Source organism: Paramacrobiotus metropolitanus, unplaced genomic scaffold (genome assembly GCF_019649055.1).
Source record: "Paramacrobiotus metropolitanus isolate TYO unplaced genomic scaffold, Prichtersi_v1.0 Parri_scaffold0000028, whole genome shotgun sequence".
NCBI lineage: Eukaryota > Metazoa > Tardigrada > Eutardigrada > Parachela > Macrobiotidae > Paramacrobiotus > Paramacrobiotus metropolitanus.
This window is the reverse complement of record NW_026570248.1, coordinates 338,644-354,327: the sequence shown is the minus strand read 5'-3', so window position 1 is coordinate 354,327 and position 15,684 is coordinate 338,644. Positions and strand designations below refer to the sequence as shown.

At 44.4% G+C, this 15,684-nt stretch overlaps 3 protein-coding genes across 3 annotated transcripts in view; 1 reads left to right on the top strand and 2 right to left on the bottom strand.

Moving 5' to 3' along the window:
- Positions 1–82: 82 nt before the first annotated feature.
- Positions 83–1,366, top strand: LOC129588226 (L-seryl-tRNA(Sec) kinase-like). Its single transcript, XM_055482390.1, has 2 exons — positions 83–223; positions 294–1,366. The coding sequence occupies exon 2, from the start codon at positions 317–319 to the stop codon at positions 1,364–1,366; it is 1,050 nt and encodes a 349-aa protein (XP_055338365.1). The 5' UTR covers positions 83–223; positions 294–316.
- Positions 1,367–1,695: 329 nt separating this feature from the next.
- On the bottom strand, positions 1,696–5,013 carry LOC129588120 (carboxylesterase 1E-like). Its single transcript, XM_055482198.1, has 10 exons — positions 4,573–5,013; positions 4,149–4,383; positions 3,997–4,086; positions 3,677–3,862; positions 3,177–3,382; positions 2,974–3,121; positions 2,630–2,829; positions 2,428–2,566; positions 2,221–2,344; positions 1,696–2,060 (listed from the first exon to the last, which is right to left on the bottom strand). Exons 1-10 carry the CDS (start codon positions 4,768–4,770, stop codon positions 1,895–1,897), a joined length of 1,692 nt encoding a protein of 563 aa, XP_055338173.1. The 5' UTR covers positions 4,771–5,013; the 3' UTR covers positions 1,696–1,894.
- Positions 5,014–5,492: 479 nt separating this feature from the next.
- LOC129588069 (titin-like) overlaps positions 5,493–15,684 on the bottom strand; it is a 35,835-nt gene continuing 25,643 nt past the window's right edge. The window contains 21 exon segments of the mRNA XM_055482105.1: positions 5,493–5,915; positions 6,092–6,280; positions 6,467–6,655; positions 6,730–7,038; positions 7,109–7,605; positions 7,743–8,764; positions 8,820–8,997; positions 9,054–9,291; positions 9,619–10,011; positions 10,135–10,947; positions 11,017–11,175; positions 11,300–11,695; positions 11,767–11,910; positions 11,973–12,242; positions 12,379–12,522; positions 12,588–12,839; positions 12,931–13,074; positions 13,138–13,407; positions 13,477–13,620; positions 13,676–14,108; positions 14,481–14,695. Coding sequence (XP_055338080.1) covers positions 5,812–5,915; positions 6,092–6,280; positions 6,467–6,655; positions 6,730–7,038; positions 7,109–7,605; positions 7,743–8,764; positions 8,820–8,997; positions 9,054–9,291; positions 9,619–10,011; positions 10,135–10,947; positions 11,017–11,175; positions 11,300–11,695; positions 11,767–11,910; positions 11,973–12,242; positions 12,379–12,522; positions 12,588–12,839; positions 12,931–13,074; positions 13,138–13,407; positions 13,477–13,620; positions 13,676–14,108; positions 14,481–14,695 — 6,503 coding nt within the window. The 3' untranslated portion in view covers positions 5,493–5,811.

The following is a 15,684-nucleotide window of genomic DNA, read 5'->3' as shown; positions in this document are numbered from 1 at the left end:
ACTGGGGACGCAAAACGGGCAGCAACTAGGGTAACCTGGAACTGAGGGGGTTACAAAAAAATTGAATTCATTCAAAAAGTCCAAAAATTTTCAAGTTTTACTTTTAACTTTTAGCTTTTAGGTACGTTTCTGCAGATTGACTGCTAACCATAAACTAATAAACATAAACAATTTTGTTTGATTGAATAGTTTGCATAATTTAGCTCTTTCATTTTACAAAACGGTAAGTGACCGTAAGTCACGTTTAATATTGCAAACAGAATTGCTTATGCCTATGGTCTACTCTAATGTAGCATTTGCGGTTTGCCATTTGTGCATGATCGCAAAAGTAGAAACTGCATCAGCGGTGTTTCGTGTTCTGGGCCAGTTGGCGAAAATGGATATCGTCCTTGTACTTCTGTGTGGGCCTCCCGCAGTTGGGAAATCGACATTGGCGAAGGATATCTTGACAAAACTTTCTGGACAGTGCGGAAAAACATCCGTTCTTCCCGTGCATGCTTATCATATAGAGTACGACAGGCTAATTCCTGTCATCCAGCCACTGCAATGGAAAAGTCAACGCGACAGTGTTGCTCGCGCTATTGTGGACGTGTGCCAGTTTTTGAAAGTATCGAGCTCCGATAATTCGTCCGTATCGACCTGTGCGCTTTCTCCGCTCGCACTGAAGATCATGGAAGAAACTGACACAGCAGTTACACATGCAGTTACACATTTAAGCGATACTGGGCGAGAGCGGTTATCGGTAGTTTTCCTTCTCGACGATAATTTTTATTACCGCAGCATGCGATACGATATCTACAAGCTGGCCGCGGATCTGCAAGCGAGGTTCGGAGAAGTTTTTGTTAGCACAGCGTCTACGGAAACAGCTCTGGCACGCAATGTGATGCGCTCGACTTCGGTCACCGAAAGCACAATTACTCGAATGCTCCGTGAATTTGAGATGCCAAATTCAGCCGACAAGTTTTTCGAAAAGAATTTCACCAGTATTATATCGCCTTGGTCAGTCGAAGATTTAACCGATATTGTACAGTTCATTGAAGGTTTGTGGAGAGATCCTCCTGTTCGCATAAACCGGCACGAAAGGGATTGCATTGAACGGGAAACAACTCTCGCACGTGAAGTTACAAAAAAGTCCGTTCTGCACCAAGCAGACTGTATTTTACGTAAACGGGTTAGCGAAAAATGTAATGTGATTAATGGCGCAAAAGGAGAAAATAATGCGAAACTGATTGCTTTCGCTAATTCTTGTAGAAAATCGATTTTAAAAAGTCTCGAAAAATCAGAATTGGATTACTTTGCTTTGCATATGTGTGAGTTGGAAGATTTCTTGGTGCAATCCTTCAATAAAGCGCATGAACAATTTTAGTAAGAGCAAAAATGGTTTTTTATTCTTGTTCACTTTTGCCTGATATTTATTAGCTCTAATAGCTACAACTATATGTGCTCTTGTAGGCCTACAGTAATAAAGAAAAGGTAAGTACCTGCACGTACACAATGGTACCAAAATTAAATATAAAACTGCACAAAGCTGGAAACTCAAATGCCGGTTGCGAGGAAAATTGTGGAGGAAGCATTAGACTCCTTTGCCAGAGTTTTGATTTGGTTTTCCTTTTCTGTTACAGTATTACTGAACTTACGGTCTACAGATAGTATTTCGCGAGTCCATTGTGCTTAAATAAAGGGTATTATGTCGGCGACTATTTAATTCAGTGTTAACTAACCTGTGCGGCTGCTGCGCATGAATTTAAAACCGGATTTTATGGATGCAGTAGCAAAACTAACACGGCCGGAAAAAGTGGAATTCGATAAAGAAATTGTGTTCGGCTTGTCAAAACCGTGACAAGCGTGACTATCATACATGGGAAATGGCAGTACATTAAAGCTTGCTTGAAGGTCAAGCCTGTTGCGCATTCGTCATTGACATTGAGCATGGAGTTTTGGATACAGCGTCCCAAAACTGGATCATCGGGAAATGGTTGTACGTGCCGGGTTGCCATTGTGCAGATTGCCCCAGCTCCATGTACTGTCCGTTCTGGCCGAAATCGGGAGCGTTCATTCGTCTAGAAAGTCGGAATTACAGATTTACAACAGCCGTGGGCAGCATATAGCGTCTGATAGGACTGAACTGTTGTTGTCTTGTTGCAAAAGATTAGTTGCACAGTTATCGAAAATCCGGATAAAACGGCAAATTAATCACTGCCATTTTCATGATCGAGTTACCCGTTGTATGCAATTTGGCGCAACAGCTGTCGCATGCTGGTGATCAGCCGTGGATTCATTGGGAGGCCTGGTGTCTGCAGTGCCGGAAAGAAAACATTTGGAAGGTCGAATCCGTGATAGGCACCTGTATGAAAGCAAGTAAATAGAAGGGTTGTTAGCTGTTACGTTTTTCTGCAAACAGGAACGGAGAAAAGTAAATTTATTTACCCAGCCCGTTGAAGTTGGGATTGTAGCTTATCATGTAGAGCTGGTTAGAAGGGGAACCGGTTGGACGTGTTCGTGCCGCATTCGCATATAACAGCGATTCCTTAGCAGCTGGATAAGCGAAGACGGAATCCGTCGTCAACTACGTAAAGCCGGTTATTGAAATCATTGACGGAAATAAAATTGGCTCTTCAAACAGGCTTACATGGAATAACTTGTTAAGCGTTACCGCTCGACTGTCCGTGGCGGAAAAATTGTAATAATTCATGATATCCTGAGCCAGAGCATAATTCGGTTCGGCACATTTAGGACCTCCTTGGTTCAAGATAAACTGATTAGCAACGAGATCCCTGATCACATTTAGTGTGAGTGGTGTTCTTGGGTCAAGGAACTCCGGATTGGTAACTACAGAAAGAAGTGCCTAATAAAATTTCCTAATAAGTGCCTAATAAATGTTCCTAATAAAATAATTACATACAATACGTGTAGCCTGAGACATGCTGAAAAGAAACGACATTACAGTAATTTTATTTTCAAAAGTGCGTTTACTGGACAAAAGCAGCGAGTAGTCTTCCCGCAGATAGCCGGTCACATGGTTTGGTCCACCTCCCGACGTACGGGCAACCGCCTCCAGGGCGCGAAGTGGAGCATCCTTCAAGTGGACACCATCCTTTACAATTCCATAGGGACAGAGGTTCTAAAAGGAGAAATTGTGCGATTGTCGAACGGCGACGGTTCTTGAACAAGCATACCTTAGCGGGTGGTTCCGCGAATCCTTTGGCTGCTGCAAGAAGTGTTTGCGTCGGTATTCGTTTCAAACAGGCCACCAGTTGACTGGATGAGGCAACCGGGCAACCGGCTTTAGAAGCAAGCTCTTCGGTCTCCCGTTTGGGATCGCGGGTGTAGACCAGATCCATTAGGACACTGCCGCTCAAGGAGAGCACAGCTCGAACAGAATCTACGAATGGCAATTGTATCATAGGACGGTCGCCGAATAACAGAACAACGAATGACTTTTCCAATCTCATATTTACATAAAACTACGAATACATACGAGTATATACGTATAAATATAGTTTGCTCATTTGGGTCGCTAATAAAGGAATACCACTGCAATTTTTGCATTTAATTCTGTAAAATAAGTGGTAATTGATTACTTCTTTTGCACATTTCAAAGTGAAAGAGTAATAGAATAGCAGCAGTGCAAAAGCCATAATTGTAATTATCGTACATAAAGGGTTCATGGTCATACTTCTGACGGTCTGGTCAAGAAGAAGAATAGAAGTGGCAACGGCACCGGCGCTTTCTCCGAAAATGGCAATCTTCTGTGGATCGCCTCCGAATTTTCCAATGTTTTTCTTGACCCATTGTAATGCCAATTTGATGTCGCCTATCCCGTAGTTTCCTCTGGCAATACTGTCGCCAGTACTGAAAAATCCTATTGCAGACAGATGAAATGTTGATCAGATGCGAATGATGAGCAGCTACGTCAGTTTAAGCAATAACTCGCGCGATTCCCACTTTCGTTAGACAATCTGGCAGCTTACACGTAACATAAATACGTCTGCTTACCAAAAATGGATACTCGGTAATTAATGGTGACGACAATGGCTTCGATGTCGTCTGCTAACGCTGTTGAATTGTAGACGTCCTTGTCGCCGACTGCAATATGCAAAATGTTCAGACCAATGAGAAAGGTCACAATTATGCAATGGCCATCTCACTTTGAAATCCACCACCGTAAATCCACACCATAACTGGCAGCGCCGATGTCGGGCTTGTGTTACTTTTCATGGGGGGTACATAAACATCCAGGTACAAACAGTCTTCATCCTGGATCTGATTTACTGCGGTAATCCCAGTTTCTATTGACGGAACAGTACGCTGAGGACAAACTGGACCAGCTTTTACCCGAGAATTATTGCGAAGGTAAGAGAAATCTTGGTTTTCCACCGAATTCTGTAATATAATATTATTTGTTCGCTTTTAACTGTGTTCTTAATGTAATTCAGGCAATTATCAACCCGCTGCATGTTTGACACCTGTATATACAGATATGTTAAACGTATGAATATTGTACAAGACTGTGTAATGTTATATCCATATTCCGTATAGCTAGTTATATAGATATCGTTCAATGTACAATACCTCAAATCGTCTGGCCGTTCCATAGCGAATCCCATAATACACGTAACCGACACGTCCGCGCTGCTTTGCCGACGTAAAACGATCTCCAGAAATTTGCACACCAGGAGAAAGATTAACACGGCCTTCTTGATTTTGTGAATAAGACGGCGTAACCTTGATAACAGCCAGTAGAAACGTAAACTGGCAAAAAATTTGCATTATGTCGTTATTATGTAAACGTAAATGGATATAAAAAAAACGAAAACTCTAGTTGGACCAAGACTACCTCAGTCCAAACACCAGCCAAAGGTCAGCGGATTCCTGTATCGAATGTCTAGTGGAAAGTGTTTCTATACCGATACCACGGTGCCATATGTAATTACATTTTGTGCGCTTTTAACAAAACTAAATATCTCAGCATGATGATGCAGATTAGTAAGATTACAGCGGACTTTGGTGTGACATTTGCGAATCCAGTAGAATATTCTGCAGGTGTGCGCTGTTTCGGTTTTGAGGAGACGTCTGCGCTTGACATAAACAAATATGATCGGCTTTTTGTTTACTTACATACTTAGGTTGGCTGATATCAAATATTGTCATCCATTCAAGATCTTTGCATTAATTTTGCACCATCCACCCTGGTCAGCAAAAAATAATCTACCCTACACATTTCAGCCAGAAACTTTTGGAGAGGTGCGAAACTTTCTGGCCAAAACTTGTTGGTGTACTCAAACTGGTAATGTTACATTTAGGAACTGCTAAAAATATCGCTTGAAAAGGCTTACTTGAAACTAACGAACTCGAAAAATCGAAAGACTCGAAAATTTGGATACAGGCAGCCTTAGTACTCTACACTATTTATGATTGCATTCATTGCAAAAATGCATGTGCTTATTACTTTCTTTTGAAAATGCATGACCGAAGTCACCCAGAAAGCTGAAACGGTTCGGTACAAAGACTTTATTCACTGTAATATACCATCAACATTTGCTAGCTATTTAGTTACCAAATTTCAAACATACTGTTGTCACTAATGCGGCAGTCATCAATACAACAAGCAGTGTCTGGCGATTCACAATGTAATGTGAGCAAGACCATTATTAGGCACTTACTAGAGCAGCTACCCAGTAAAAAAGGAAGCAGTACATTAGTTTCACATCAGTCAATGTCCACAATTAATTATCCCAGTTACACTCGAAACAGCTTGAGAAGGCTCACGCCATAATTCAAAATTTTGTATTAGGTAACAATTAACTCACTCTAACTGTTAGTACCACGAAGTTGCATGGTCATCGTGCTGGTTAGCTGGGAACTTGCGGTTGCACTTTGGTATGTTACGGTGGTAAATCTGCTCGATGCATCGCCTGTTCAATGAAATACCGGATAAGACAATAGTGTAGAAACAGCTTCAAATTTTGAAACGAACAGAGACCGACAAACCACAATTATTAGCAGTAACAATCACAACGACATAAAATAGATTCCCGTCACCAACGTACACACTCCCCCGTGACAGCCGTCACGCTTCACCGATGCTCACCGAGTACTTTAAGGAACGCAGAGCATGTGGTTTCACCGGCTGGACTTCGGGCCACACATCGATATTCGCCTTCATCTTCATGGAAGGCCTCGGTTATCACAAGTGTGCAGACATTGCCGGATACAAAAGTGCGGAAGTACTTGGAGTTCTTTATCACGTTGTGACCTTTAAACCATCTCACTTCCGGCTCTAAACAAAAAAATCCAAACATATCCAACTGTTATTATACGACAGTTAACAAAATTAACTGTAGTTTTACTATTATAAAGATATTTTTCAACATAACCGTTCTTGCATAAATCGTTAATTTTTTTCTGTGTTTTTCCGTTTTACTAAGGAATTCGCTTTCAAAATAAATAAAAGCCTTATGCTTACGAGGTGTTCCAACAATACTGGCACGGAAAGTTGCGGATTCGCCTTCGTAGACGGTGACATTTTCCGGTGATTGTACCACTTGAGGAGCCGCTGGATTGGCTGATGTCGGCTTTGGAGGCGTGGGAACGGGGTTAAAAACTTGCTGCTGCTGCTGTGGTTGCGGCCGTGGCGGTGCCGCTCCTGCTACAACTACATAATAAAAATTGTACTTAGCCCATAACTGCGTCAACATAGCAAACAACGAAAATTACTGAATACCTTACCTTCAACGGTCACTTGGGCTGAACACCTGGCTTCACCGCCTTCATTAACCGCCACACAATCGTACCACCCTGAATCTTCCGCTAAGGCATCCAGAATCAGTAGCTGATGGAGATCATTATCCCTGACGTGCTTCAGACGAGGTGAAGGCTGCAGCTTCTGACCATTCTTGAACCAGCTGATACTGATGGGTGCTGAGCCGTGGACACGAACTTCCAAACGAACCACGTCGCTGAGTTTAACCTTCGTGTCATGAATGGTGTCACTGAAGCTGGGAGGAGTCGGACCACTTGATTCACCGGAATATGCTTCTGCAAAATTACAGGCATTGACGAAACGTCATAAAAACAATCTAGCAATCTAGTAAATGGAATAAATTACCTTCAACAATCAAATTTGCAGTGCTCTGCGACATGCCACCTTCATTCAGCGCCTTCACCGTGAAGTTTCCGCTGTCTTCCAGATAGACTTCTGGCATAAATAATGTCGAGGTATCGTTGGTTGTGGTGATTTGGAAATCTTGCGACGGATTAATTTGGAAATTTTCTCTGTACCATTCTATTCTTGGTACCGGTTTACCGATAAATTTGCAAGTGAAGTGACCGGATTTGCCTTCCGACACGCGACACGGCTCCAAGCGTTGGGTGAACTTTGGTGCTTGCATATCAGCCGGTGGCGGGCCTTGTCCAGGTGCGACCATCTTCTGCACGCTCCGGCGTGAGCTTTCCGAGCGCTCGCGCTGCTGCACGTAGCGGATTTCCGTTAGGTTTCCTTTTTGCAAGCGCTGCGTGTACTCCATCTCGGATGCGGACATTTCTTTGTCTTCTGAGGCGGTCGGGATTGGGCGCTGCGGTGGACGCTGTTGACTTTCATCGTATCTGCAAATACCGCTTATGCATAGTTTCCTTTGTTTTGACATATTATATCTTATGGCTAAAAAAGTTCGGATTCTGATAAACCGCTTTTGCCTGAATATATAAATAAAGGAACATGTTATTCGATTATCAGTAAGTACCTCTTTCGAGTAATATCAATATCTTCCTGCTGGATGCTTTCCACCATTTGGCCATGCTGGTGCTGATTAGAAACTGACGTGGTTTGAATTGCACGGGGCGGCAGTGACTGGGCAGCAACAGTACTAGTTTGCTGTTGCGTTTGCTGTTTCTTCACCCATGCCGGCTGTTCGGTTTCCTGTTTGACGGACCCCTGACGCATCCACGGTGGCCCGGCTGTTTTGGGCGGAGGCGTCGCCGGCTGCTTTGGTGGAACAACAGGCGGTTGTTGCTGTTGTTGTACTGTGATTTGTTGATTGAATTGCTGTTGTTGCGTGGTCTGCTGTTGCTGCTGTTGCTGCGTGCTCTGACTGACAAACTGATTTTGTTGCACTGGAGCCGGTTGAGCCAGTGGCCGTTGCTGGAGGTTAATTTGTTGTTGTTGCTGGAAGTTTTGAGTTGTCGAGGTCTGTGAGGTAAATTGCGGTGGCGGTTGCTGAGGCTTAGGAGCAACCGGCGGAGTTGATGGCGGAACAAACTGGGAAGTTTGGTTCGAAGTGATATTCACATTCTGATTGAACTGTCCAAATGGTTTAGGGGCGACTTGGGGTGTAGTTGGAGTTTGGGGTGTCGGCGGCTTCGGAGGCTGTTGCTGCTGCCATTGGGTTTGCTGCTGTTGCTTGAAATCAATGGTTATGTCCGTCGAGGTTTGTCGCTGGGGTTGCTGAGGCGGCGCTCCACCCGGCCGACGGACCGACTGCAGATCCACTTGGTAGAATGTACCCTGCTGCTGGTCAGTCTGCGATTTCTCTAAATGCGACTGGAAGGCATCAGGTACGGGGACTTTGCTGCGAGCGGAAGTGCTTTGTTTCAGCACAGACCGGTAATCGCTCTTTGTCGTAATGGTCAGTGTGGTGACACACTGCGCTGTTCCCTCGGGATTTTGTGCGATGACCGCGATCTCTCCGCCATCGTACTGGCGCGCTTTGGGAATTTCCAAAACATTCATATAACCGTCGAAACTAATTTTGAATCTTGATGAGCCCTGTAAAAGCGGCGTCAATTTAGAATGCGAATGGAAATTGCACAAAAAGACGTACCGAAATAATTAGCTGTCCGTTGAGCATCCACGACACCCTTGGCCGTGGGTATCCGGCAACCTTGCACTCAAACTTGGCGGTTTCGCCCTCTTCAATAGTTACTGGTCGCGGCTTAACTGTGAATTCCGGTTTGGATCGCTGCTTCGACTGATCAGCAACTTCGTACGGTATTGGTCCCCTGCAACAAATTTTGTTAAAATATATTACCAACAGTACAGCCAAATTCACGGTTACTTCGTTAATAATTCCCGCTCAATTTCTTCGAGTCGTTCCACTCCCTTTTCCATTCCGGCTGGCAACTGCGTGCGCGTCACTACGTTTTCTTTCGCCGTAATGGTTATAGTACAACGCGTGATATCCTGACCCAGTTCGTTAACGGCGCGCGCGACATATTCACCGCTGTCTTCGGCATACACGGATAAAATGTCCAACGAAACGTAGCCGAAGTCGTTTATCAGCTTAAACCGGTGACCTGTAAAATGAGCGAGAAATGAGAGAGGAAAATGTGAGAAAGTATCCCTATCGAAAAAAACTAGCATTTAATGCGCAAATAAGTTGTTGATTAAGCGACTTAAACGCTGCCTTTCTACTGTATCAGATTGTTATGTAAAATTCAGCGTTGCATAGGTTATTAAGCGCTTCAGTACCAAGAGCAAGCAAGCTAAGAGTATCATTTCCACAAAACCGTTCTTATTGTACGAATGCAACAAAAAAGCTAATTACTACTGGGCGCCTCCTTTGCACTATTGACTGATTAATAATTTATTGGCAGATTAATAATATATACTGGGTTGCGTACCAGATCTTAGCGGATGGCCGTTGAAATACCACTCGATCTGACAATCCATCGGTTCCACCCGACAATCAATATGAATGCAGTCGCCTTCTTCTCCTGGCACGTGAGGATTCAACTGCGTTATGAATTTCGGGGGCATTCGAACAACTGGTTTCTCTTCCGGTAGTGGAGCATTAGGAGTTTCCAGTTCGCGGAGTTTGGCCATGTTAACACCTCCCGGCATTTGTGATTCCAGAATGACAGATTTCTTGCTCTGGACCTTGAGATCGGTGCTGGTTTCCGCTGCTCCGACCGATGTTTTAGCGCGGCATGTGTATTGTCCGCTGTCCTCAGCGGTCACGCCGTTGATCTCCAGAACCACAAATCCAAAATCATTGATACTTCGGATTCGAGAACCTACAGAGAAGAAGTGCTTTTCACGTTAAATTTCGAATTGTAATATTTTTGATGACAAAATAATTTTACTAAAGCCGAATACTAGCTAATGCTACATGCAGGATAATGCCGCTGAAAAAATACCTGTTACGATGGGTCGCCCATTGCGGTACCACTCGACCAACGCGTTGGTCGGTTCGATTTTCGCTTCGAAATGAGCCATGTCGCCCTCTTGCAGTTCTACCTGTCGATCCAGCTGGCTAATAAATCGCGGTGGTACATCCGGCTGTTCCGGCACAAACGCCGGAATGTGTGCACTCTGCATCTGCTGTTCCAGCTCCTGCACTTTTTGCAAACTCGCCGGCTGTGACGACTCCAGCACCACGCTCTTGAATGTTTGCACTCGTAGATTGACTTCGGAGCGGGCTTCGCCCAAAGGATTGCGAGCAACACAGGTGTACACACCGGCATCTCGCGCCTGAAGGTCCTTAATTTCCAGAATAATGAATCCGAAGTCATTGATGGTCCGGAACCGAGAGCCTACATCCACTGGTCGACCGTTATGGAACCACTCGATGGTCACCGTGTTGTCATTGGCCGGCTCAAAGCGCAGTTCAAAATGCGCCATTCCGCCCTCTTTGGCGTCAACATCATGCGCGGAAGAAACGAAACGTGGCGGTTGAGTGGGTCCGACTGGTCCCGTTTCCGGGATATACGTGTGCATTGATGCACTTTCGATCTGCTGAATCTTTTGGATGGAACTGTCACGCATGTCGCTGGGCAATTGTGAATCCAAAATTAGACCTTTCTTGCTTTCCACAGTGACACTGGAGCTGGTCACAGCCTCTCCCGCTTCGTTCCGCGCTACTGCGGTGTACGTTCCGGAATCTTCTCCGTAAACCGGGGAGATTTCCAGTACGACGAAACCGAAATCATGGATGGTTTTTACTCGCGAGCCTTAAATAAGAATACGAATCAGTAATTAATCGCGCATTATAGAAGTGATGAATAATAATGAAGCGATACCATGAATAATCGGCTTTCCGTTCCAGTACCACTCTACTGACAGTTTGGGATCCTTGGCTGGTTCCAGTGTTGCTTGCAAATGGATGTTCTCGCCTTCTTGAACATTGGAAATATTCTGCAGTGGAGTGGTAAACTGTGGCGCTGGCTGTGGTCCAGTGCCTGGATGAAAAGTCAAAACCTTGGTCGTATAATCATTTTAATAATTCAACCAGCCCATGTGTAGCCCATGTGCTTATGGCTGTTAACGTTTGGGCATTTTGACGTAATTGCTACGGGTATTTACCTAATGGTGACAAAGTAGTTGATGCTTCATCCACCCCCAAGCTGTTATGCACCCGGCACGTAACCTTTCCAAAATCTTCGCGGCGGACATAAAGAATGTCCAAAGCAATGTAGCCAAAATCGTTAATGGTGCGAACACGGTGTCCGGCTCGTAGTGGACGGCCGTTAATGAACCATTCGATCACCATGTCCACGTCATCTGTCGGCGTGATGCGAGTTTCGAAATGGACAGGTGAGCCTTCCAAAACAGCTTGTGGCTGAAGGGGATTAAGGATTTTTGGCTGCACTTTGGGCTTGTCAGGAACTTGTGGAACATCACGACCTTCCGGCTCTTCCAGTCGGCGGATCTTCTCTAAACTTTCGGGATGTTGAGTATCCATCATGACGCCACGCTTTCCTGTTTACAATGGAGTCGCGTTAAACATGATTAGGTTGAATATTCGATTTGGATGTGAATACCGGCCTTACCGCTGCACTGAATCGTAAAGGTCACCCGGTCTTCTCCAAATTTATTCCGCGCAATGCAGACGTACTGTCCGGAATCTTCTGTTTGTATGCCGTTAATTTCCAAAACAATAAATCCAAAATCGCTAAGGGTTTTCATCCGTGAACCTGGGACATGTAAAATTTGCTAGAACAGTTCACAAATACTTACAGCGGTGCGCACTACGTACTAGCATGCAAGGGTTGACCGTTTTTAAACCACATTATTTCCAATGTCGAATCATTTGTCGGTGTCACATTGCAGTGAACATGAGCAACGTCGCCTTCCTTCAGCGACAGATCCTTGGGCGTTGTGGTGAATCGAGGGGCTTGACCAAACTCATCCGGTTGGTACAATTTGGATTCGCTGGTGAAAGTTGCACGGTTGGCGTCTTCCAACTGGGCGATCCGTTGAAGAGCCATCTCCGACGTTTGCGCGGCTGAATACACCCCTTTAGTGCCTGTAAATAAGTGGCTGTTTTCGAAAAATCCCGGTAAATGCAAAAAAAAATTCCCATCTGGTACAGATCTCCTAAATCTGTTTTCAAAAATGTTCGACAAACATCAGCTTGAACGGAATACGTAGCATCTGTGTACCTCTGCATGTGAGTCGGGAACTGGTAAAAGCTTCGCCGTGTTTGTTATAAGCACGAGCCATATAGACCCCGGAATCGTCTTCAGTAACTTGGTTGATATCCAGCGCAACGAACCCAAAGTCTTGTGTCAATCTATTGCGATTGGCTGCACAAGATAACCAAAAAAATTACAGATATTTTCTAAAAACCAAAGCCACTACACTAATTTACCGGCCGGCAGCGGACGACCGTTGAGGAACCAGTCTACTTTCATCGTTGGATCACGGCTGGGCTCCAAGCGGCATTCAAAGTGTGCCGTTGCGCCTTCGACGGCATCATCCACATTGTTCAATGTCGTGACAAATCGTGGAGGACCGAAATCAAGTTCAGCTTCAGGGGCAGCAAGAGGCGGAAGTTCCTCTAATTGCTGGATACGCGGGAGACTTTCAGGGTGCAAAGTCGCCAGCTGGACACCATGCTGACCTATAGCCAAAATAGTTTTTAGTTGCAGGTCTTAATTTACAAAAAGGTTTTACAAGGTTTTGTAAAATGTAGGAATAAGTTTTAGTCTTACCGCTGCACTGGATGGTGCACGATACCCTATCTTGGCCATATCTGTTGCGAGCCATGCACACATACTGTCCAGAGTCCTCCGTCTGAATACCACTGATCTCCAGTACAACAAATCCAAAATCGTTTAGCGTTTTTATTCTTGAACCTGAAATATTTAATTGACGGTCATTTTATAGTTTCTCTTGTGGGCGATGTGTCAGTCGCATACTGGCATGGAGCGGTTGTCCATTTCTGAACCACATAATTTCCAGACTGGAATCGTTGGTTGGAGTGACATTACAGTGGATATGAGCCATATCATTTTCCTTTAACAGTAAATCCTTCGGTGTAGATGTGAACCGGGGTGCCATACCACCCTCTTCCGGTTGGAACATTTTGGATTCACTGGTAAATGTTGCACGGTTAGCATCTTCCAGTACGGCAATGCGTTGCAAAGCCATGTCGGAAGTCTGTGCGGCCGACTGGACACCTTTAGACCCTAATACGCGGAAAACTGTTTTAGTAGCGCTGCAGTTTATTGCTGCGTTTCAATTTATTTTTAAAATACCTTGGCAGATTAATCGAGCACTGGTGAACGCTTCGCCGTGTTTATTGAATGCTCTTGCCATATAAACGCCGGAGTCTGCTTCGGTAAGCTGATTAATATCCAGTGCGACAAAACCAAAGTCCTGCGTTAGCCGGTTTCGATTAGCTGAAAATATAACATTTTGATGATTCGTATTGGAATGTAAAAAAAATCGGATTACCGGCCGGCAGAGGAAGTCCATTATGAAACCATTCTACTTTCATTGTTGGATCACGACTCGGCTCTAGTCGGCATTCGAAATGAGCACTCGAGTGTTCCTTGGAATTGTCCACATTCTGCAGCGTCGTAACAAAACGAGGAGGTCCATATTCAAGCTCCATTTGTTCTGGTTTAAGCGGAGGATGTTCTTCTAGTTGCTGTATACGAGGCAGACTTTCCGGGTGTAGTGTGCCGGTAAGGAGTGAGGCTTTGCTCAAGCAGCGGACACTGGTGCTGGTTACGGCTTCTCCAGCGGCATTCGTAGCGCGAACGGTGTACAAGCCAGAATCTTCCGGATACGCAGCAGAAAGATCCAGTCCAATATGACCAAACTCGTTTACATGCAGGAAACGCGAACCGGTCCTCAAGGGCACCCCATTGAAAAACCATGCAATCTGTAATACAACACCGTAATAAGTATGCGTGCAATCTCCGTTACAAGTAAAAACTCACAGTTGTTTATATTACAATACAAGCGCTACATAAAGTATAAGCGAAATAATTTATAACAATCATAATAATAAAACAAATGCAAAAGTAAATAGTATGTAACGTAAGGAAAATATGATAATATAGATATAAACAAATTCTGTAAGGGTGCATAACGCAGTTACCGGTACTAATAATATGTACTGTTTGGAAAAATGAATAGTTTCAAGAAGTTCATATGACGTTCAGTTAGTGTAAACGAACCAGCCCATTGGCGTACTTTTTTGAATTATTCACCGTAAAGGTACGAGTAAATTTTTTTGGTTTTACCAGCTTACCTGAAGAGTAGGATCACCAACAGGAACCAGCTGGCAGTGCAGGCGCAACGGTTCCCCTTCTCCGATTTCGACGTTTGCCTGTAGAGGAATCGTAAACACTGGTTTGCCGTGCTTAGTCTCGGCTTCCTCACGTTTCTCAGGAGCATAAGATTCAAGAGCTTGCAATTTCTGTAAGGCTTCCGGATGTGCAGTTTCCAAATACATTGACTTCGTGCCTGAAAAACAGTCGCTATCCGATGGAGCGCATAACAAGTCGGTTATCCAACCGATTCCGCTGTTTGACATTGTACGTATTAAAAGTTCATGGTCAATTCGCAAACGTTCACTGTTTACATTTTACGCACGATTCCCTATAACAGCCGTAGAGGATTGTGTCCCTTTATGTGTCGTAAATAATATAGCAAAGAATGCGCAAGGGGAATATGTATGAGAACACACAAAGGCATAGTGGAAATGCGGTATCATGTCTAACCTGGTAAGCGACGCATTCATACTTTGGTGCATTTTGTGTCAGCTCTTTTGCTTACATTAATAAAATCTTCGACAATCATTTTTACGATCCGTCTGGCCGAATGCCGAACGAATGCCGGGTGGTAGTGATTACTGCACTCGCTACACTATTGTGCAACAAATCAGTGTGTCTTTTTCCGGGTGCATTCTGCATCCGACCTTGTAGATCGTGAATTCGGATTACGGAAGTCAATGAACGATGCGCTTTGGAGGTTTAGTACAGAAGAATAACGTAAAGGCAGTCGCGTACGCTTAAAGTGATTTCGATTTCAATTGGATTTCTGCTAGCACTTGCACAAGGAGATGATGTATATGCTGGTAGCTTTAATGCAATGACGTGAAAAAAGGTATACATTCCATAGAATAGACACGGGACAAATGAGAATGGCGAAACATGACAGAGAAGATGCAAGTGCCAGCAGGTATCCGTAATCGAAACACTATCGTTCGCAAAGAGAAACAGATGTGGGATGAATGTATGGATGCATGTTAGTGGATGCACGCCGGACGGGGGACAGAGTGGGTGTACAAGAGGAAACATCGAGAGATTTTAACGATGAGGATAACGGGGGTTAGAGCTAGAACGGTTAATTCGGTAAAACACGCATAGTAATAATATGCTCTCTGATGCTGTGCAAGGTGCACGTGGGAGTATTATTCCGTCGCACTACACTCGCACATCATTCCTCTGCAG

What these genes read in the sequence shown, in the direction of transcription:
- LOC129588226 (XM_055482390.1), top strand. Translation starts at nt 317, where the DNA reads ATGATCGCAAAAGTAGAAACTGCATCAGCGGTGTTTCGTGTTCTGGGC.
- LOC129588120 (XM_055482198.1), bottom strand. Translation starts at nt 4,770, where the DNA reads ATGCAAATTTTTTGCCAGTTTACGTTTCTACTGGCTGTTATCAAGGTT. An exon ending in TTACGGTGGTGGATTTCAAA is followed by an intron (nt 4,087 to 4,148) that starts GTGAGATGGCCA and finishes TGCATATTGCAG; the next exon opens with TCGGCGACAAGGACGTCTAC. An exon ending in TCCCAACTTCAACGGGCTGG is followed by an intron (nt 2,345 to 2,427) that starts GTAAATAAATTT and finishes GCTTTCATACAG; the next exon opens with GTGCCTATCACGGATTCGAC.